The sequence below is a fragment of the Benincasa hispida genome, chromosome 8 (genome assembly GCF_009727055.1).
Source record: "Benincasa hispida cultivar B227 chromosome 8, ASM972705v1, whole genome shotgun sequence".
Classification (NCBI taxonomy): domain Eukaryota; kingdom Viridiplantae; phylum Streptophyta; class Magnoliopsida; order Cucurbitales; family Cucurbitaceae; genus Benincasa; species Benincasa hispida.
The window spans coordinates 45429888-45452558 of NC_052356.1; the positions used below are offsets into that span (position 1 = coordinate 45429888).

General features: G+C 33.5%; 2 protein-coding genes across 4 annotated transcripts; both read left to right on the top strand.

Moving 5' to 3' along the window:
- Window positions 1–4253: 4253 nt before the first annotated feature.
- On the top strand, window positions 4254–8866 carry LOC120083528 (ubiquitin-conjugating enzyme E2-23 kDa-like). 3 transcript variants are annotated; one of them, XM_039039312.1, is made up of 8 exons: window positions 4254–4459; window positions 5268–5348; window positions 6124–6203; window positions 6650–6764; window positions 6901–6953; window positions 7075–7203; window positions 8024–8092; window positions 8463–8866. In XM_039039312.1, the coding sequence occupies exons 2-8, from the start codon at window positions 5305–5307 to the stop codon at window positions 8591–8593; spliced, it is 621 nt and encodes a 206-aa protein (XP_038895240.1). In that variant the 5' UTR covers window positions 4254–4459; window positions 5268–5304; the 3' UTR covers window positions 8594–8866. The 3 variants fall into 3 exon arrangements, with proteins under 3 accessions (XP_038895240.1, XP_038895241.1, XP_038895242.1); XM_039039313.1 differs by lacking the exon at window positions 8024–8092 and having other exon boundaries at window positions 4256–4459; XM_039039314.1 differs by lacking the exons at window positions 4254–4459; window positions 5268–5348 and having other exon boundaries at window positions 6124–6262.
- A 1470-nt stretch (window positions 8867–10336) lies between these two features.
- LOC120084079 lies at window positions 10337–11377 on the top strand. The gene is made up of 3 exons (XM_039039981.1): window positions 10337–10826; window positions 10906–10987; window positions 11248–11377. The coding sequence occupies exons 1-3, from the start codon at window positions 10337–10339 to the stop codon at window positions 11375–11377; spliced, it is 702 nt and encodes a 233-aa protein (XP_038895909.1).
- The last annotated feature ends 11294 nt before the right edge of the window (window positions 11378–22671 follow it).

Genomic DNA, 22671 nt, shown 5'->3' on the forward strand with positions numbered 1-22671 from the left:
ATTTTTATTAATATATTGAATGGTATTTATTATTTAGTTAATTAATCTATTAAAATTATGTAACATTTTCATGCTTAATTTCATAAATTAAATACAAATATAATTTTTGTTCATAAAATTCTGATAGCATTTTTCATACACAATCAAACATAATCATCAATAATTCTTAGACATCCTATTCCCAGGTATTACATTCTTTATTCCCACGCATTTATAAAACCTTAGGGGTATAATGATATGTTAGGCATCCATCCAAGTATTAGCCGCTTTTGATTAAGAGATTAGAGGTTTAAATCTTCCAACTCCACGTATTAAGCCATAAAAGAAAACACAAGGGCATGATATTCATTTCTTAGCTACAATTTATATGTAGTGTGATCATAGGGACCAAACTTATCTTTAAAAAATAGAAATTTACATGAGATAATACAATTTTGGAAACAATCTGAAAATATAGTATAACTTTTGAATATTTATAAATATACCAGCTCTTTTTTTTTTTTTTTCTTCCTTCTTCTCTACAGTTTAACTTCCTTCTTCCTTCTTTTCTTTTCTTTTCTTTATCCGATTTCCCCTTAGTTCGCCATTTTCTTGTCTCTACCTTGTTTTCTTTTTCTTCTTCTCCTCCTCTTCACGCCGCAATTCTTATAAGTCTTTTCACACCCTTCATTGATTGCTACATTCTCATATGCCCGCTCTTCGCAACTCTGATTGCTGCATTGTACCATTCTTCAAGCCCGTCGATTGCTATATTCTCTCGAGTTTCTTCACCCAAAATATATACATAAGAAACTCGTATTGATTGATCAACAAGGAGATTTGTCAATCTTATGAGGTAATCATGGATTTTAATGAGTTTAATCAATGAGTTTATATTCATTGCATGATGGTTTATGTTTCTTCATATTGTGTTTCTCATTTGTGATTCTTTGTTAAACTTAGAACTTAGTCTATAAATTATAGTGAGTATAATTGATAAAAAAATGTAAGTGATAATCACTGCGACTATCACTAATAGCCACTATCAGTGATAGACTTAGTCATAGACTAGAGGTGGAGTTACTGTGGTGGAGAATTTTGGCAGCTTTTGGGACAATAATTGATAACACATTTCTCAAATTGAAAGCTATCACTGATAGCAATTATCAATGATATTCACTGATAGCGGTATCATTGATAACAACTATCAGTGATAGCAACTGATAACACATTTCTCAAATTGAAAGCTATCAGCGATAACAACTGATAACACATTTCTTAAATTGAAAGCTATCGGTGATAGCAATTGATAGCATATTTCTCAAATTGAAAACTATCACTAATAGCAACTATCAGTGATAACTTTCAATTTGAGAAAACTAGGAAGAAGCCATGGCTGGGCTTGGGCTTTTTAATCTTTTACCATTTTTTGTTCTATATATCAATTATTTTAACCTTGTACTACATATTCTATTATTTTGGTTTGAATTCCATTTATGCAACTGACCCTAAAAAAATATTATCAGTTGGCTAAACAATATTTAGAGGAGCTAGTATTTAGTACTATGGAAGTACCATATTCTCTCCATATTTATTTGGGTAATTGTTTTAAATAGCAAAACTGTTGAAAATATTTTCAAATATAGCATCATCGTCTTATAAAATCAACTTATTTACAAATATAACAAAACATTATTGTTTATCCATGATAAACAGTGATATTTTTATTATATTTGTAAATAAATTGACTCATTTTTCTATATTTGAAAACAATCCTATATATTTTCATAAATATTAGTGAATCTCACACTAATGTTAATAGATCTTACCAATTTTTTTTTTTAAAGATACGATCATACTAATGTTGGTAGATTCTACTATATTTTTAAAAATATATTTACGTCATAAACAGTAAATAGGGTTTCATATCATCGTAATACTAAAAAAATTCCACTATAAATAGGTCTAAGTATTTCATGTGGTTTGAGATTAGTTGTCACTTAGTTTTAAGTGGATTTACCTCTGAAAAACGCCTTTGATTTCAAATGATGTAATTTAAGAAAAGGATGGAAAAGATAAACTCAGCATGTTAATCTTTATAGCCAATAATACTTAGGCAAATGGAACTAAGCTATCTCAACTTTTTAAAATATGAATGGGTTTTGACTCATTTTCCTACTCAATTATCACTAACAAAAGCACTCAGCTACCTCAATTTTTTTTAAAATAAAATAAATATCAAAGAAGGAATATGTTCGAAACTTTTTCACTCATATCGTCACTAGTTGAGTTATGTTACATTTAGTAATTATATTAATTAAATTGATATAATATTAATATTTTAATAATGACATTATAGACCAATTGAAAAGGATATAGCGCAGTTTGGTATTACGTTTGTATCAAATTCATTCTAAGTTGTTGTTACTAATACAAACAATGCATTAAATGTGCTACATAAAGCAATAAAATCTAAAAGAATATTTACCACAAATGTCATCTAAAATAAAATATTTATAAAGTAAGGGCATCTTTCTTTTTTTTAGTACAAACATCACTGAATAAAGACTTAACTACTAATATTTAATATAATAATAATATTATAATTGATATCTTATTTATTGAGTTTACGTTTATATTGGTCATAGGTTAGAAAATGAAAATTGAAACTAGCAAGATTAAACAAAATCATTTACTACGAAAGATGAAATTTATAAAGTGATATCAAATGCAAGTGTTAACAGATATTTAACATTTATAATACCTAACTTTTAATTTTCTTTTTATAATATTATATTACCTATAAATCGAAGATCCAAACCTCAAACTTTTGACTTTTAAAAGATATTTAAATATTGAGTTGACACATTTTCAATTTTTATTATTCTAACTGGTTACATATCCTTGAGTCTATTTACTTCTGCTTTTAGTAATTTCAATTTTTTGATAAATTTCAAGTGAATTACATTGCTTCTTATCATATTAATTAATTGGAATTTTATTTGATCTCAAACTCTCTTTTATTTATAAATGTTATCTGATCAAGATGGTAGGATTATGTAGTATCGTATATAATTTTGAGTTTAATTTTTATTTAATCTTATTATATTTTTACTTTATAAATCAACATTAAAGGTTTATATCACTACACTTTTTATTTTATTTTCATTTTTAGTGGGCATCCAAACTAAGAAAATATCATTAAATTTCTTTCAAAAAATATTTATTACAAATATAAAAAAACTTAGCAATTAATTCTCAATTTTTAAATCACATAATTAATTTTATTCTTTTATTCTTTTTATTTCAAAGAAGGAATAGTTACCCCATCTTAATATATATATATATATTATATATATATCAACAAAGTAAATATACTTTTAGAGCATGTGAACACCCTTTTTCTTTTTCGAAATATGAAATTTTGACCCCCTTTTATTGAAATTTGAATGGACATGACAATAATTGTTTTTTATTAGTATAGTTAATTGACAGCCATTTTAATTTACTATTTAAATCTAGGGTAAATGGCAAAAAAAAAAAAAAACATCCATAAAATATTATGATAGTTGCACTTATACCGTTATTTTTATTTATTTATAAAATTTGAGCATGGTAGAAATCGTAATAATTGTATAAATTATTCAATTTTTAATCATTTGGAGGTCTAATTTCTATCATTATTTTAAAAAACACTTTTAGTCCCTAAACTTTCATGAAAGTAATAATTTAGTTCCTAAACTTTTATTTATAACGATTTAGTCCCTGTACTTTCAATTTTGTAACAATTTAGTCTATGAATTTTACTATGTAACAATTTAGTTTTTATGCTTTTAAATTCACAACAATTTAGTCCCTAATGCAAATAAATTTATCAAAATTAGATATATTGAGTCTCTATTTAGTTTGTCGGTTTATTTATGTAAAATTTTTTATTAAATCTAAATCCTAATTTTTTTAATAGAGATTAAATTGCTATAAATTTGAAAATACAATGACTAAATTATTATATAATAAAATTTAAAGATTAAATTGTTACAGAATTAAAAATTTAAAGATTAAATTTTTGTCCACTAAATTCAGAAATTAAATTATTACTTTTACGAAAATTTAAAAATTAAATGGTAAAAATTTGAAAATGTAATTTCAAATTTGTTGGTATTGGTTTTTACAATTTTCACTTTTAATTCACAATACATTTGATTTGACAAAGCAATTGGATGTCTTTCAGAAAAAGCCTGTTATATATTTTTAAAATTTCAAGAACAAAAATTCAATTCACAATACTTTTGGTATAAAAATCTGGCTCTGATCCATGTTTCAATAATGAAAAATTGATTACTTCTCTCCCATTTCTGTACTAGTTCTCTGTGGCCGATGAAACCTTTCTTCTTTGTCATTCCAGAGTTTTCCCCTTGTGTTCAACTTCTGGGTTTTCTTCATTGAGCTGGGATTTTCACGCCATTGCGAGCCTGCCCTTGTAAGAATCGAGCCTTCCCTTTTCCCTTTTTCTTTGGGGGAAAAGAACCATTTTTCATTAAAAAAATCAATATTGGGTCAAGTGGGTAGAACATGGATCTTCGAATAAGTCCTGTTTTAGGCCATATCCAAGGGGCTTAAATTCTGGGTTGTCTTTATAAAATTATTTTCTTCTTGTTGGTTTGATATTTGGTGTAATGCTTCTGTTTGGTTGAGTGGGGGAGGAGGAAAAGGCTTATTTCTTTATTTATTGTTGTTGATATTGTCCTTCTCATTGTCTATAAGTTCAACGAGGGGCTATTTATTTAGAAATATTATTGTGGATGATGGATTATACCCTTTGAGTATGCTATCGCTTAGGCATTGGAGTCATCTATCAGACAACTTTAAATATTATCTTCTGCTGTATAAGATGTTGAAGATTGAGCTCTGATCCGCCTGTCTAATTTAGATCATAATGAACAAGGGGATCTAGTTTCTTGTAAGGGCTTGTTATTAAATGGTTTATTTCAAATTTTGTATAGTTTGTGGAGTTAGATAAAAAGTTGTATGTTTTGCTTTATTTGTTTATGTAGATGCTTTAGCAACTATAGTTGCATAATACAGCCCCTTGATTATCATATCATGTTATTTTGTTTATAATGTTAGATCTCTGTGGAACTCTTATTTTTAAAGGTTGTCTTAATAATCTGGTTCACTTGGTTGATGCAAATGTTCTGCTTCTTGGAGAGCATGTGGGTGAGATAATATGATGCTATAGTTTTCCTTGTCTGACAAGAGAAGTGATGCCATTTTGCAATACTTGGCAGGCTTTCTTTTGAAATATTTGAGTTGTTCGAATTCGAAATGTCGTCTCCAAACAAACGGAGAGATATGGATGTCATGAAATTGTAAGTTGATTGACAAGTGAAGTTTTCTCATTAGTTTCTTTTTGATTGCTGCTACAATCAGTTTCTAGTTTTTGCATGTACGACATGTCCGTACAATGTTATTGACTGCAGAAAATTAATGAAAAACTATGAAGAAGGTGCTGATACAGGATCTTTAGAAATTATAATTTAGTCCAGGATTTTGGGGTATGCAGTAGAAGGACAAGAAGAATCAACAGGGAAAAATAGTAGTGTTTCAGTTTAGTAACCTTGAAACTTGAAAGTGTGCATTGTTATTGTTAATGCCAAAGTTTTTCTTTTTCTAGATAATGTTGATTATTTTAACAGTGATATGAAAATGTTGCAAACATTTGCCCTTGATGAGTTGTAAGAGAAATTAGGGATTGATTTACTTGCTTAGAAATCTGACCTACCATTATGATGTTAGAGGATTCTAGGGAACTTAGTTTAGACATAAATTTGGAGTAGTAATCTACTAAATTTTCATTATATTTTATCCATCAGCTGGAGAAAAAAAAGTAGTTAGATATCTATGCAAATTGACAAAAATAGGATCGAATCTTGTCTTGAAATTCACATGGGAAAATTATGTAATTGATGTTTTGGATGACCATGATTGAGTTATTTACGGAGTTTGTTAGTTTATTTCATTAATAGGAGCTCTCTTATGCACTAAAAGTTTGTAATTCTCTTTTCATAGGTTCCCATTATGCTTCCTTAAGTTGAAGGTATTGATTGTTATTTCTTTGTTGAAATTCTCATATACTAAATCCAGGATGATGAGTGATTACAAAGTGGAGATGATCGATGATGGGCTCAGTGAATTTAATGTCGAATTCAACGGTCCAAAAGAAAGTACTCCCTATTCTCATTCTCCTGCTTCTATTATAATGAATTTCCAGTTGCTCCAATGGGTAGGGCTGGTGCTGAGTAGTATATTTCAGGTTTCAAGTGATTTTTCATTCTCTTGAGACTTTTAGTTTCTATGAATATGCATATGGATGGATAGCAAAGTTTTCCCCCTTAACTAGCATTTCAACTTTCAAATGATGTTCCATAACTATTACCTTGTTAAATTCTTTTGGCACCAATCGTTTCAACTCTTAAATTAGTCTTGTCTAGAATGTTAAATTACGTGGCGTGATTCTTGAGCTTAAATAGGCTTCATAACCCCAAAGTCTTGGAATATTTAACTTTTATGATGAATGAATGTTCTGATGTTCTCATGTGTTTGCTTTCAAATACATTACCCATGATTTGCTTGAACATTCTAACATATAAAATGCCTTCAACAATGTCAGGTGTGTACGAAGGCGGAGTTTGGAAAATCCACGTTGAACTTCCCGACGCTTATCCATACAAGTCCCCATCTATTGGTTTCGTGAACAAGATATATCATCCAAATGTTGATGAACTGTGAGCAAACTAGACCTCACATACTGTGGCTCAACTTCTTTAAGATTTTTATGTTTTCACTCTAGGTGCACTACTGATTCTTATTTTTGTAAGGTTGAAGTTTTTCAATCGTTTTAAAACTCCTTTCCACTTGCAGATCTGGTTCTGTATGCCTGGATGTGATTAACCAAACTTGGAGCCCAATGTTTGGTAACTTTAAACCAATTGTCATTTTACTTATTCAAGCTCAAAACCTGACCTGAAAGTTGACTGACAAGTTTTTTTTTCTTCTTTACTTTTTTTTTTTTGTTGCATACTTTCTGTTTTTCAGACCTATTGAATGTTTTTGAAGTTTTCCTTCCACAGCTTTTGCTCTATCCCAATCCTTCAGACCCCCTTAACGGTGATGCAGCGTCTTTAATGTTAAAAGACAGAAGCCAATATGAACAAAAAGTCAAAGGTATGAGTTTATTTTGGAAATTATAAAGCAAATGTTATGTCATAATAATACCATACCGAGATCGTAAACAAATGTACGACTTAGGTAAGTATATATCTGTAGTAACACAAGTGTTCGTTTGTATGTTTCTTTTGCAATCTGTATGCTGGATATTGTTGAATGTGCCACTCCTCCCTAAGGTATCAACTCCATATGCAATCTTTGTTATGAACCATTACACATATCGATTTTAGTCCTGCAAATTCTCTACTACGAAGTTGAGTTTTGCTCAAAAGTCTACTTTTAACTTTGTATTTAGATATCTATATCACATTCAATAGAAGTATTGCTTAGCACGATGCAGATATGCATTTGAAACTATTATTAATCTGTTGAAATGTGTTGAATACGATGTTATCTGACACTCTGAATGAGTCAAAGGCATGAGTTCATTTTGGAGATTATAAAGCAAATTATATGTCATATTAATCCCATACGAGATCATAAACAAATGTCCGACTAGGTAAATATATATTTGTAGTAACACAAATGTTCATTTGTATGCTTCTTTTGGTATCTCTATACTGGATTTTGTTGAATGTGCCGCTTCTCCCTAAGGTATCAACTCTCCATGTACAATCTTGGTTACGAACCATCATTACACCTATATTGTTTTTAGTCCTGTAAATTCTCTACTACAAACTTGAGTTTTGCATAAAAGTCTACTTTTTAACTTTGTATTTAGATATTATATCGCATTTAATATTGCATAGTGTGACGTAGATTTGTATTTGAAACTATTATTAATGTGTTGAAATATGTTGAATATGTTATCTGACAGTCCAAATGACCAAGCATAGGAGTCTCAATGCCCGGTCAGTGAGTCCAGGGCGAAGCACCCTGTTATCTGGTGCTCTTACCTACATACATTTCTATATTTTATACTCTATTGCTCCTCAAGATAATAAAGGAATTTCCCTCCTTACTTGTGGTAGTAGCTATTAGCTAATACATTGCTAGTGTACCACGTAAATTTGTGTTTTGATTTTCTTGCTTGATTCGTTTCTTGTTGATTGTTTCTATCACAACATAATGGATAGAGTGTCAAGTTTAGGAATGAGCACATAAAGTTTATTTACAAAATTGAGGAAACAAAGAAAAGAATTATGGAAGTACAAGACAAGAATGAAACCAAGATCTTGAAAGTTTGTGAATTGAGTAAAGTTTTTATGAGATGAAAATGAAAGTGCATATTGTTAGTGTGTTATTTGGTATGACAGAGTATTGCGAACGCTATGCGAAAAGGGAAAATGTGGTGAATTCAGCTGCAGAAGATGAGAGTGAAGAAGATGTAAGTGATGATGAAAGTGATTCAAGTGACAATGATATTGCTGGTCATGTTGATCTCTAAAGGCCTTACTAGATTCACAGCATCTCTCATTCAGACCAAAAAAGAAGAAAAAACATGGAATGATATGTTCCATTACATGGCTTGTTTGTAATGAGAAGATATTGCTGTTTGTTTTGTCAAGTTACAATTAGGCTGTAAAATAATGAATGGTTTTCATGTTTTGGGGGTAAGTGGAAGTACACACTTAGATGATGCTGAAATTGCTTACTCTGGTTTGTTTGTTAAATTAATGTCATGATCTCTGCTCGCTATTCGGAGGTTTGAATCCTTCCATCCTATAGTTTACATGTTATATGTGTAATAATAGTATATCTAGATTATAAGATATATGGAAAAGTATTCTACTAAAGATGCCCTTTTAAACTACCTTATGCCCTTTTGAATATAAATGTGTTTTCTGCCTCATGGAGGATAAACTTTTGAAGTTGAATCAATTAAAATTCTTAACTTTTACAAGTGAATAAATTTAAATCATCTATTAAAATGTTGTTTTCAACCAAGTAATGCATATTATTAGAGAGAAATGCTAGAATGATTGGAAAGTAGTTTTTTTCCCCTCTATTTTAGATAATTTTTCTTGGACAATAATTTTGTTGAGGTGATTTTAAATTATTTCAAATGGAGTTAAAAGTAAAAATAGATGTGAATCACTATCCAATAATCTAACTTGATTAACTTAAGTTTAAATTCTTAGTTGAGACAATTATTAGTATTGGGTTTTAGTTTATTCAACTTGTTTTGTGAAAAAATGAAAACGTTTACTACAATACCATTTAAATTATACAAAAACCCCTAGATCTTAAGTTAAATTTCTAAGATTGCCCTAAACTTGGGAAATTTATACGGATGACCCAAAAATTGGGTCCAAAATGTCAAATGACAATTTTTTAAAAAATAATGTCAATTGACCTTTTGCTGACGTCATCGCCATACCAAATTATTTAATTTGCCCTTACTTCGTCTTCTTACTTTTTTACTGAGAAAACCCACCAAAACTAAACTATTATTCATTCAAATTTTCTAAGGCTAACGGCTTCGTATTGCTCATAAACGAAAAAAAACTATTTCCGACTTGCAAACGATTCTACTTCCGGCTTTCAATCGAATCTTATCGGTAATCTTTCTTTCAATATGGTTTTTTTTGTTTGTTTTTTTGGTTTTGGATGTGTTCTGTGGTTGAAGACGAGTAGAAAGAGTTTGTGAGCGAGATAAGTGAGAGTGAAATCGGTAGAGCGACACCGGAGAGATAAGTGAACCTATGGTTTTTTTATTTGTTTTTCGATGTGTTATGTGGTTGAAGATGAGTAAAAAGAGAGAATGTGAGAGAGATAAGGGAGAGCAACACCGGAGATAGCGACATCGGAGAGAGTGACACCAGCGAGAGCGATTCTAGAGAGATCGATTCTAGCGAGAGCCATTCTAGTGAGATTTAAACAGAATGTTGTTTTATATATTTTTTTTTCTGAAGGAGTTTACTGATTGAATTTTTTAATAAATGCAGGAGTGATTTAAGATGGCTACATGTTTCAGAATAGCTGAAGTTGACAGATTTTCCGGTCAAGTAACCAGCTTAACTCACATTGCCAATGCAAACAAGATTGTCAAAGAGAAGCTCACACCAACGTAGTTGGCCATGTTCAAGAGAACAATTTTTGGGCAATTTGTTGACGTTGATATAGTGTTCAATAGCCCAATTGTCCATCACATGTTGCTCAGAGAAATGAAAGGACAAAATTAGACTCAATGACATTCGCTGTCTGTGGGAAGGTTGTCACCTTTTCGAAGGATGACTTTTTGGTGATGACTGGTTTGTGGCAATCCCCATCACGAATTGATCGGAACCAACAGTCCTCATATGAACTTGCCATCAAGTATTTTGGTAATCGAGTAAAGAAGGACACTTTACACCTCCGTGAACTCAAAGAAAAATACAAGGACTTAGAGTTTGAAAACGATGATGATGCTGTGAAGATCAGCCTAGTTTACTATACTGAGGTTGCAATGATGGGGAAAAACAAGCAGAAAAATGCAGTCGACCTCAAACGTTTCAAGGACGTTCAAAGCTTGGAGTACTACAATAGTATTGATTGGGGTACCATTATTTGGGAGAGGACATTGGATGCCCTAAAGACTGCCTTGAATGATAAGAGCAGTCTATACAAGACGAGGGTCAAATCAAATAAAAACTACGCTGTAATAACTTTCTTACGTGGATTTCCACAAGCGTTCCCAGGTAAATTTGATTAACATAATAATCGTGTTGTTTGATCTAACATTACTATTGTTCTTAATATATTTATAATTTTATTTAGGTATGGACGATCCTAGCTTCATCGATAGCTGGGAACATTGTGGAGCGAAGGAGCAATTTGCTTTGCCCCGCATTAACCGATGGTCATGCTCACCACTCAGTGTCCTCCTATATACTCGAGAGAGAGATATTTCGAGTCTAAACAATGTAAGTTTACTCTAATGCATAACATGTTTATCTAGTTTTAAATTGACACTAACCAGTTTTACTGGGTTTTAATGCAGAAAAGATAAAGAGGGCATTGTGATGTCAAATGCTGAAAGGAAGTTTCGAGATACCCAGTGAAACGACGACCTATATTTGAGTTAGGTGTAAAATGAATGAATTCTGAAAATGTTCTAAGGTCAACGATGAGGGGGGGAAGTCCCGAGAGTGAAAGTGATGGTGAAGACCATCGTGGAGATGCCAATGATGAGGTTGTCAAGGTAGAGGGAGGGGATAATCTCGACCATTCTGAGCACCGAGGAGGCTGAATATGGAAGGGTGGAATGAGACATACACACGTAGTGATGATATGTTTGATGATATGATGGGGGACGTAACGCGAGGAGGACGAGTTGAACCAAATTGATGTCTTTCATTGCGAATTCTGGTACAGAGCGTTCTGTGGATGAGGAGTGTCCTGAGTGTGCTGCTCGCCGCAGGGAGGAGCCAATGCAGACGAGTCTACTTATTCATTACCTCGCGGTCCATTGACAGCGCACTATCGAGGTTGGATGACCGTATATCGGGTTTAGATAGTCGTGTCTCCAGTATGGAGGAAAACATGACTGACATAAAAGGGCAATTGTCGGCCATCCTTTCATTGTTGTAGTCTATGCACAAGGTTTGCATCCTTTTATTTCTTTATGTGTTTAGCTTTTACGTGTTCGTGAACTCACCATTTTCCTTTACTAATTGAAGGGTTCCACGGTGAATGAGGAGACGACCAGGTCACCCATCCCATCTCAGGAGCCTGATACGACTGTGATTGCCTTTGACACTTTCATCCCCATCCCCCCTCTACAGCCCGATACCACCCCTTCACCTACTCCCAACCCCCCCTGTATTGCCCGATACCACCATTACCACGACATCATTGATTGACGTCGAACCTATACAGGCCGACATCCCAGAGACAGAGCCCGACATGTCTGCCTTACTCACCATGCCACCTACAGAGGTTGACATGTCTGGCATCCCAAAGGCAGACACTTCTGGGATTGTTCTGACCATAGAAGGAGTTCCACTGGTGAGTAATTTATTGATAAGTAATCTTTGTTTATATTTTTATATTTCTTGATGAGTAACGTTTTGTTATCTGTTTATGTAGGATTCTCGAAGAATTAGTCGTAAGAGAAAACCGGTTGATAAATATACACCCCTAGCCCAAGTAAAGAAGAAAAATGTGGCTAAACATCCTCTCCCATATGTAGCTACGTCAACATCCAGATCGATCTTCACATATAACGTAGCACACACCATTCCACACAATATCATGACAGAAATGATGGGTTGGATCTCGGACGACAATACAAACAACGAGGTTTGAGAGAACTTCTTCAAACCACTCGACAAGTAATTCTTCAAAGAATTGATTACCCCGAATTCGTTGGTCGAGTGCGATGTAAGTGTCCTAGTCTTTACGTCTTTACATGTTGGCTATCGTATAATTTTACTGACATATTCTTTTTTCGTGCCGACCATAAACACTTTATTTTATTTTATGAAAAATAAATTTTATACCCGGCCCGACATGTGCATGCATAAGTTCACCATCTTGCCAATTAGTGTAATGGTAAATTTTGATATTTCGTTTCTTAACTTCTCATTTCGTTAAGTTTCCTAGTCTTTACTTCTTTACTTAACTTCTCATTTTATTTGACAGAGTCTCCTCAATGCTCGTGGCGGGGTATTTAAAAGAATAAAGAATAAGCCACTTCTGGAGGCTGCCCTAGCTTGGGAAGATGAAGACACGTATAAGGACTACGTCACTGGTAAATTTGATGTCAAATGGGCAGATGTGGATTTCGTTTACACGGCGATGAATATTAGTGACCACTGGATGGTCCTTGCCATGGACATTAATAGAGGCCACATATTCGTGTTCGATTCACTTCTGTCATACACACCAATGACAAAGCTGGTGAATTGGCTAGAGCCATTGACGGTCACAGTACCATCCCTACTTCACTACTGTGATGTGGATCGATCGAAGTCGGACCTGTCCACAACCCGTTGGAAAATCTTGCGACCTAAGAACGTCGACATACAACACGAGTCGCTTGATTGTGGCATCTTCGCAATAAAACTTCTGGAACACCTGGTGACTGGTGCCGATCCATCCGTAATCACTCAGGAGAAGATGAGTGAATATATGATGCAATTAGCATGCCAGCTATGGGCAAACACTCCATATTTTTTTTTATATATGTAGAACATTGTATTTTTTATTCTTTGTAAAAACATTCATTTATTTTTTATGTATGTAAAAACATTCATTGTATAATTATTTTTTTTATGAAAGTTCAAAGTTCAAATTTCAAAGTTCAAAGTTCAAAGCTCAAAGCTCAAAGTTCAGTATCAAAATTTTATCAGAACATGCATTTTTTATGTATAATGAAGCTACTGCTCTTTTCATTGTATAATTGAAATTTATCAGTATCAGAACAGAGCACATCCAAAACCAATTATACAACACATCCAATTGAAAGAACATTCATCGTATAATCTTTGTTTGTTATCCATTTTGTTTCAAGTATGTATTCTATAAAAACATTCATTGTATAATTGGTTTTGGATGTGTTCTGCTATTGCTCTTATCAGTATCAGAATTTTATTAGAACATGTAAGTTCAAAGTTCAAAGTTCAACATCAGAATTTTATCAGAACATGCATAATTGAGCTTAGAACATTATATGGTTCAAGGTTCAAAGTTCAAAGATTGAGAGAGCGAGATGTTGAGAGAGAGCGAGATTGTAAGATAGAGCGAGATTGACAAAGCGAGATGTTCAGAGAGAGTGAGATTGAGAGAGTATTTGTTATCCATTTTGTTACAAGTATGAGGATTGAGAGAGTATGAAGTCATTGTTTTTACACGTATGAAGATTGAGATAGTATTTGTTATCCATTTTGTTTCAAGTATGAAGATTGAGAGAGTATGAAGTCATTGTTTTTTGTTACACGTATGAAGATTGAGAGAGTATTTATTATCCACTTTTGTTACAAGTATGAAGATTGATAGAGTATGAAGTTATCCATTTTTGTTACAAGTATGAAGACGGAGAGAGTATGACGATGGAGAGAGTATGAAGATTGAGAGAGTATGAATATTGCTATTATATAAATACTCCAGCTTGTTATTGTTTTTTTGTTTACAAGATGAAAGTATGAAGTATCAAGTGTTACAAGTATGAAGTATGAAAAAAAATGAAGTATATTACAAGTATGAAAAAATATGAAGTATGTTACAAGTATGAAAAAGTATGAAGTATGTTACAAGTATGACATATGAAAAAATGGTCAATGGTATTTATAACTAAACTGGATGAGGGGTGTTTGTGTCTCGGTCTCTGGCATTTTTGGCACGTCGCACAGTTGTAAGCGGTTCAGTACAATTTTGGCAGTTATGTCCATAATTACCACACCGACCACACTTCATTTGTCTGCGAAATTCTCCTCTAGATGGTATTCTTCTCACTCTCCGTCGTCCAGCTTGTGGCACAAACTTCGGAGGAAGGATAATCTTTTCTACGTATCCAGAAGGTCTTTTCCATTCAGATATGTGGCCAAGTGGATTTATAGGCTCTGCATACGCAGTCATTAGAGAAGTCAACCTGTATAAAAAATCGATGCAAAGACGCGTGAAGTGTGGGTATATTTCTTTCTTGATAGCAACAATTTTGCAATGAGAACACGGGATACCAAGTGATTCGACGTGCATTCCTTCGTGTGAAGATTGACAATACCATCCAATCGATTATCTCGCACGTGTACCCGATAACAATCAATAGGCTCCACTCGCTATCGTCTGCCCTTATCAGCTTCACTTGCCAATCGGGTTTCACAGTAGTCAGAGTGCCATGCCGTTCGAGATGCCCAGTAATTCCTCCGTTCGTAGAACCACGGTTGGAACATTCCTCTAACATGTTCAATCAAGCATACTATGGGCATTAATCGATACTCTTTAGTTAAGGAATTGAAACACTCTGCACTATTGGATGTCATGTTATCATATCTTCGTTCTGTTTGATAAATCCATGCCCACCTTTGAAGACCGATGTCTTTTAAATATTTCGTGACAGCACCATCTTTAAAACTGCGGAGTTCGTCCCATTTTGTCTAGAACTCTGTCATGCGAAATGCTCTTGCTGCATCTCTAAATATCCCAACAATCATGCTATTCTTAAAGTTTGTAACAAGATTCTGTTCTATATGCCATGTGCACAATCCATGAAATGTTGTGGGAAAAAATGCACGAATAATATTGCCGATAGATACTATCCGATCAGACACAAACATCAAATTATCGGGTTCTCCGATACTGCATTTCAAGTTTGACATAAACTATTTCCATGATCGATCAGTTTCATTGTCCACTATTGCATATGCTAGTGGGTATAACTGATTGTTCCCATCCATAGAAACCGCAACCAACATGGTGCCTTTGTATTTTCCTTTCAAGTGCGATCCATCAACAATAATACAAGGCTGACAGCTTGCAAAACCTCTAATACAAGGCCCTAATGCCATAAACATATACTTGAAATGCACTTCATCTTCAAGTTCGATCTCAAAGACTGTACCCGGATTCTCTATTTTTAGTGCTTCTCTATAGGCATGTAGTATGGAGTATGAGTATTCTAGAGTACCTCTAGTGAGATCATACGCGGCTTCCCTTGCATGCCACGCTTTATCATAACTTATATTCACGTCATAATCTCTCCTCATATCCTCAACGATATGACAAGGTTTATAAACACGTCCTATGCCCGTAAACTTATCTTTGATGAGTTGACCAACAACCGTAGCAGTGTCTTGTCTATGGTCGTGATTCAAAATTCCTATGGAACATGTGTGCGAACTGCAGTACTTTGTGATCTTGAATATATCAGACCCTTCTATTTTGACTGCACGAAGGCTCCACTTACATGTCTCCCCAATGCATTTGACAGTGAACAGAGACTTGGTTGATTTCCTGACCTTAAATTCAAAATTTCTGTTGATGGACAGAATAGACAATCTCATTTTCAAATCCTTTTTGCTCAAAAATAGTTGACCAACTTCAACATCCTCTATCCCAGATGAAGAGGTGCCAGGCATAATCAAATCTGTCCTATGACTTGAAGACACAGATGGTGGAACCATTGAAGCTGCTGTAGAACGACACACATCTCCATGATCACGATCCATTTCATTCAATCCTGTTGGTTGCTCATTCACATCCACATCCACTAAAGAACCACAATCCATATAATCGAATGTTGATGGTACAATGTTGGTAGACAGTGGAATATCAGTATTGGTAGACAATGGAATATCATCCTCTTCCCGATGAAACTGATATGCTTCCTCGTATTGTTTGTCCACAGTCGTATCGTCATGACTCACATCTCCAAACCCCATTCCATCCCTTTCGTCCTGTTTAGACTTCAACGTTACAGCTATCTAAAGTCTACTAACCTCTTATCGCAAAAGAAAGAACTCAAGATCATCATCATCCATTATGCATTATGGAGGGGATTCAAATTCAAGATTATATTTAACTTTCAGGATAAGATCAAACTCTGAAGAACTGATTTTTGTAGCCCTGTAAATGCAAGATTTAAGTTCTTCATAATTCACTGTAGGGGGCACAACGATTCCTTTCAATTGTCCCTAAATATACGAACCTTCATTCTCATCCCAAGCACCTCCAAATCGAATAAATAGACACTTTCCTGTCATCTTACAAAGCAAGAGAATATTTGTCATTAAGCTGTACAAGAAATTGAAGTGTACTCTCGCTCTCTCAATCTTGCTCTCGCTCTCTCTCTTACTCTTTCTCTTTCTTACTTTCTCCCAATACAAAATTTCGTAATGCTACCCTTCCAGAAAGTAACACATCAAAAATAATTAAACAAGCTCAAAATAATGTTTCACCTTTCTGAAAAAGCTGTTCTGTTCCTTGCTGAGAAACCTTGTCTTGGAAATCCCCGTTCGAAAAATCTCCGTTCAACAAAATACCGTTGAAAACCAGAGAAGTAATCAACTTTGAAATGAAGTTTAGAGTTGAAATCACCATTGTATTGTGTTTAGGTATTATTGATTTGATTTGAGGCTTCCGTCATGACATTTTGTCTAGTACACTGACGAGCAATCACATCAACTAGGGAATTTCAAGCGAGAGCAAGAGCGAGAGTGTGTCATCAGACAATAGCGAGATTTACCTCGTGAGACCGGTGTAAGGGCAAATTAAGTAATTTGGTATGACGATGATGTCAGCAGAGGGTCAATTGACATTATTTTTTAAAAAAGGGTCATTTGACATTTTGAGCCCAATTTTTGGGTCATCCGTACAAAATTTCCCCTAAACTTCCGCAAATTTCAATCTTACCCTTCAACTTTAATTTTGATTTAAAATAAAGACAGATAAGTGAAGTGGCAACGACATATAAAATAATATCATAGCATATGCACAAATTTTAGTTATCCCTTGAACCTTGGGATATATTTCAATTATGCCTTTAAATTTTCAATTTGTATGCAATAGATATACATTTAATTTTTTTTTGAAAAAAAAAACTAAAAAAATTAAATGTTCTATTATACATTAGTTTTAATTTTATATGAAATCTTATGAATCTATTGAACATTGTTAAAGTTCAAAATTCTAGTCAATAAAATTGAAAGTTTTGGGATTTATAAAAAATTATTTAAACTACTACATATTCAATAAAAATGTAAAAATTGAAGGACTTAATTTATAGGTTTTTTTTTTTTACCATACATGGGATTAAACTTATATTGTTTCCTTCATATAATTATAAGTTTAAATATATTGATATATTATGTTAAGTAATACTTATCACCATTATAGAATTATCCACTCAAGTATATAAATAAAAAATTTAAAAAATTTTAAGCTTTTTTTTCTATTACATTATCTAAAATATTTTAGATACTAAATTATAGTCAATATATACCCCAACATCAAAAATAAGAAAAAGAACACAAAAATAGAATAAGAATGCGTACGGGGAGCATCGAACACAGGAGGACATTGAAATAGCATTATATAACATTTATAGAGAAATTGTATTTTCACTTTATTAAACTAGCATGTTTTTTAAAATTCATAAAAATAGTTTTTCTCGATCCATTTTGGATGAGATCGACCCGAGAATTAGTTAAAATATCAATTTTTTTTTAAACTTATTGATTGTGTAAAGTTAGTTTTTCTCAATCCATTCGGATGAGATCGACCATCGAGAATTAGTTAAAAAATCAAATTTGTTCTAAATTGTTTTGGGCCTTCTCGATACATCTCGCCCATTATACACCGAGATTTGCTAATTTTTTTTTATGTAATCTTCCCAAATCTTATACCAAATTTTATATTATTTTCAATTTTCTCCAAATTCGCTTATGTTTACTAAAATATTATAACAAACTATTACATAGTTTTTTAAATCTTTAGTATAATTTATTTTTTTACAGTTATATAAATTTTTAAAATTCCAAATGAGTTTTCCAATTGCTAAAATAGATTTTTCAAATTGATTCAACATTTTTAAACTTTGGGAAAGATCAATTTTTTTTGAAAAAATGGATAAGATTCGGGATATATATAAAATATCGGTGTTAATCTTACTCGAGATTCCATCGAGAAATCTCAAATATATGAATTTTGAGATTTCACTGAGAAAACTCAAATATATAGAATATCGATGTTATTTTGTCTGGGATTAACACCTAGATGCACATAATCTCGACGTATAATCTGGCGAGATGTACTAAGAAAGCCCTAAACAATCGATAATTTGGAAAAATTATTTTTACGAGTTTTCAAAAAATATGCTAGTTTTGTAAGGTAAAAACTTAAACGTGGTATTGCTAAAAATTTCCTTGTTTATAATTCGAGGCAAAGAAAAAACACACAAAATTGCGAAGGTCTGATTCGGATGTGGGTTGCATGCATGCAAGGTATCACAGTTGTACTTCTCCAACCGTACGACACCATGATTCACACGTGATCATGGTCAACCTGAAGAGAAACTCAAGTCCCAATTCACTTTTTGCTTGACTCTTTAAAGCTTCGTCGGACCTTAGGCAAAATTTTTTCATCCTCAACCGAATTGAACTCATGTGAAACTGAACTTCATTTGGTCATACATGTTACTCGTACGTGTATTTTCCCTCATGAGTGACTTTAGCCGACTTGCCTCTACTCTAGGCCAAGTCCTAAGGCTCGACCTTGCCCTTATGTGAGGCTAAAGTCAACATAATGCAACGTCGCATCTCTCTTCATTATCTTGGTTCCCAGCAACATGTCCCCAATACTTCTACATCGCTTCAGAAAATCACCTGGATGAGTTCGAACCCTTTATTGGGCCAAAATAAGCTTATAAAACTTTACCAAGGTTTAGTGATTCAGACACTTATCAGGGCTTTTTAGGACATAAAAATGCTTATCGGGTTCTACTGGCCTACTTCGATGCCTACTAGGCTTCTACCGGCCTAATGGTCGGCTACCGAGTTTTATTGAGCCATTACAATGCTTACTATTCAATCGAAGAACCGATGTCATTAATTTGACTCCAAACCGAAACAGAAGAAAATTGTAGATATCGGACTACTCCTATTACTACTTTAGGTCGATTTTTATCAGGCCATTACAAGTCTGAGTCGATCTGCAGGAAAGCGCGATTTAATTTGTTAAGTTAATTTTCTAACTAGAGTGGTAAATGGAGGGTTTTGTGTGGAAGAGATATATGCGTGAAATTAAAATAAAAAAGTAAATGTAATCTAGAATAGGAATCTATCTAATTTCTAGAGCAAGAGAGAATTTCCTATGCAATTTCTTTCATTATGCATCAATTAATTACACTGAATCTCAACCCCTCAACCTATTGGAAAGTCTAATAGCCCAATTAGCTAAATTCGATATTAAACCAAATTAGCCCTAATTCAATTTACAACGCTTCATTCTTAGCAACATACAAGTTAAAATTGAATTGCATTATGAAAGGTTCAATTGTTGAGACATACTACAAGCTAGAAAAACCATATCTTATAGCATAATTTATTGGAAAAAATTATATTAGGACATACATGCATTTGGTCTGAAAAAGTACTTTACACATGCGATCCTAATATGTGTAACTAAATCAATCAACATATACATAGACTATGACAATTTTGCAAACAAAAATTTTAATGAACTAATTTGTCAGATCAATTTATAAAAATTCGATTAAGATTCAATTAAATATCCCAAAAAGTTCACAACAATTCAGTTAAATTAATTAGAAAACTTTCAAGAAATTAAACATAGGGCTCTTGCTCAAAAGAAATTAGATAGGAGTTAACTCTTAATTCATAGACAAATCCGAAATATACATCCAATCTGTCGATTACAACCCAAAACAAAAAGAAAAACTAGCCTAAAGATACTAAAATCTGAAGGAAAATGAAGAAGAATGAAGTCTAATTTCGGCCTCCATCAGTTCGGCCTCCAAAATTTAGTATATTTCGACCTAAAACCGAAGAGAGGTATTTATAGAAATGTTCGCAGTATTGCAATGCTAGAAACAACATTACAACACATCGAGTTCTACAGCAAAAATGAGCATTCTATCTTCAACTCGATACTTGATGTACGATGGCCTTACTTGATGGCTTTTACTCGATGCATTACTCGATGATTGATTATACTCGATTACTCGACAACCTTACTTGCTGGTACTCGATGGTACTCGATTATACTAGATGGCAATTTACTCGATTACTCGATGGTTGATTATACTCGATTATACTTGATGCCATTAATAAAAATATAGAATACTTGATGGTACTTAATGACATTTTGGTAATTTCAACTCCTTTAAAACCCATATGCTTAAATCAACTCCAAATTGCTTCAAATTAACTCCGTTCTTCACCAAATGATCAATTCTACCTCTTGATTGGTCGGTACCTACAAAATAGGGAAACAAACATGTAAAATCTGATAACAAGCCTGAATTAAGTTAAGAATAATAACTCTTTTTAAGAGCTATCACTTACTAGGACAATTGGGCAAGTATGAGGCCCAACCGAGAACTATCGAGTCCCACTCATGCTTTAAGATGTCATCCCGAGTGTCGGGATGTCATGAGCTTTTCCTCTCCTACTCAGGAACACTTATCGAGAACCATCGTAAACCAACCCATGGGTAACTATCCAACCCGGGGCTTCTCGGACATCCATCCATCTGGACATATCGAAACTTAAACCCTTATGAGTCCTTGTTGAATCAAAACGACATACTGGTAACTACTTTGAACTTCCGATCCATGGGAAGGAGCGCAATGTTGATACACCCATGTTGTTCAACACTATCCATGAGATCCCATTCCTGATGGAAGACGTCCAAGACACTTGTCTTGTATCGCTCACCCACACATGACACACACATGTGCCATGGAGTAGCTCACTTAGGTCACAGGGCCCAGGGATGGTGGAGAGCTGACACCATGCCTCCCCCTATAGTGCATTCTGAACATTTTCCTCTTTACCACCCATGCATATGAAATGCGGCGAACGATCACTCGCCAATGTAAAGCCCCTTTTGAACTTCGATTGACATGAAATTTGACGTGCTTGCATATCTTATCAATATGCATTTAACTTTGAGCCGCTGATCCAAACTCGCGACGGAACTGCACCTTCCGAGGTCATGGCCCAAGGCTCCACCTAGCCTTCATTGAGCTTGTCACTGACACCACCGATGATATGGTTGCTTGTCTTTCTACTAAAGGTTCAACACAACATGCTTGCCCACTTATATTACTGTGTCGGTTGATGCACCGTCCTCTTCGATTGCATCATGACACTTCTCTTAGCCCTCTGTCTTTTCCAGATGTGTCGATACTCATGTGTCATCACTGCACTGTCTGCCCAAGTGAATATTGTGACACAAGACGCCCTCTTGTACTAACGATCCACGCATCAATTATAAAAAATGATATGAATTTAATTAAATATTACAATAATTAATATTAAAATTACAAAAAAACTCGATAATTGGAGTGGAGAATGTGCCCCCAAATTCCTATGTGGATCTGCCGTTGCATAGTGGGCCCATTAGTAGGAACAATATTTGAAACCATCAACGAAAAGATTGAATGAATTTAACCAAAAATATCGCTTAAGAATTTCGCCTTACTCCTCATATGTAACTCACTTGCATGATCTTACTTATTATGCCCGCCAACTAACATTGCTTGTCGTGCCTCCCAACTAAAATTGAAATGAAGTCGAAGATATATTGATTAATTGAGCTAATACTAACTTCTAAATCTTTTCAAAACTCTTTGTTTTATTTTAATTGGCCTTAATGGAGATATAATTGCACTTCATATATGTAGTTTCTAAATAAAGAGGGAGATAGTAAGGTTTAAAATTTCGACATGGATGAAAATCTCAAAGTCTCAATTTTACATAAATGTTGATTGAAATATCAATAAAATGTTGATGTCAATAGATAATAGAAAAATTATTTAAAAAATGTTCAAAAGAAGACATCTAAGAGTCTGTTTGGATTAAC

Coding starts and splice junctions, on each gene's coding strand:
- LOC120084079 (XM_039039981.1), top strand. CDS start 10,337: ATGACATTCGCTGTCTGTGGGAAGGTTGTCACCTTTTCGAAGGATGAC. Junction 10,827..10,905: donor ATTTCCACAAGCGTTCCCAG/GTAAATTTGATT, acceptor AATTTTATTTAG/GTATGGACGATCCTAGCTTC. Junction 10,988..11,247: donor TTGCCCCGCATTAACCGATG/GTCATGCTCACC, acceptor AAATGTTCTAAG/GTCAACGATGAGGGGGGGAA.
- LOC120083528 (XM_039039312.1), top strand. CDS start 5,305: ATGTCGTCTCCAAACAAACGGAGAGATATGGATGTCATGAAATT. Junction 7,204..8,023: donor ATATGAACAAAAAGTCAAAG/GTATGAGTTTAT, acceptor GTTATCTGACAG/TCCAAATGACCAAGCATAGG. Junction 8,093..8,462: donor GCGAAGCACCCTGTTATCTG/GTGCTCTTACCT, acceptor TTGGTATGACAG/AGTATTGCGAACGCTATGCG.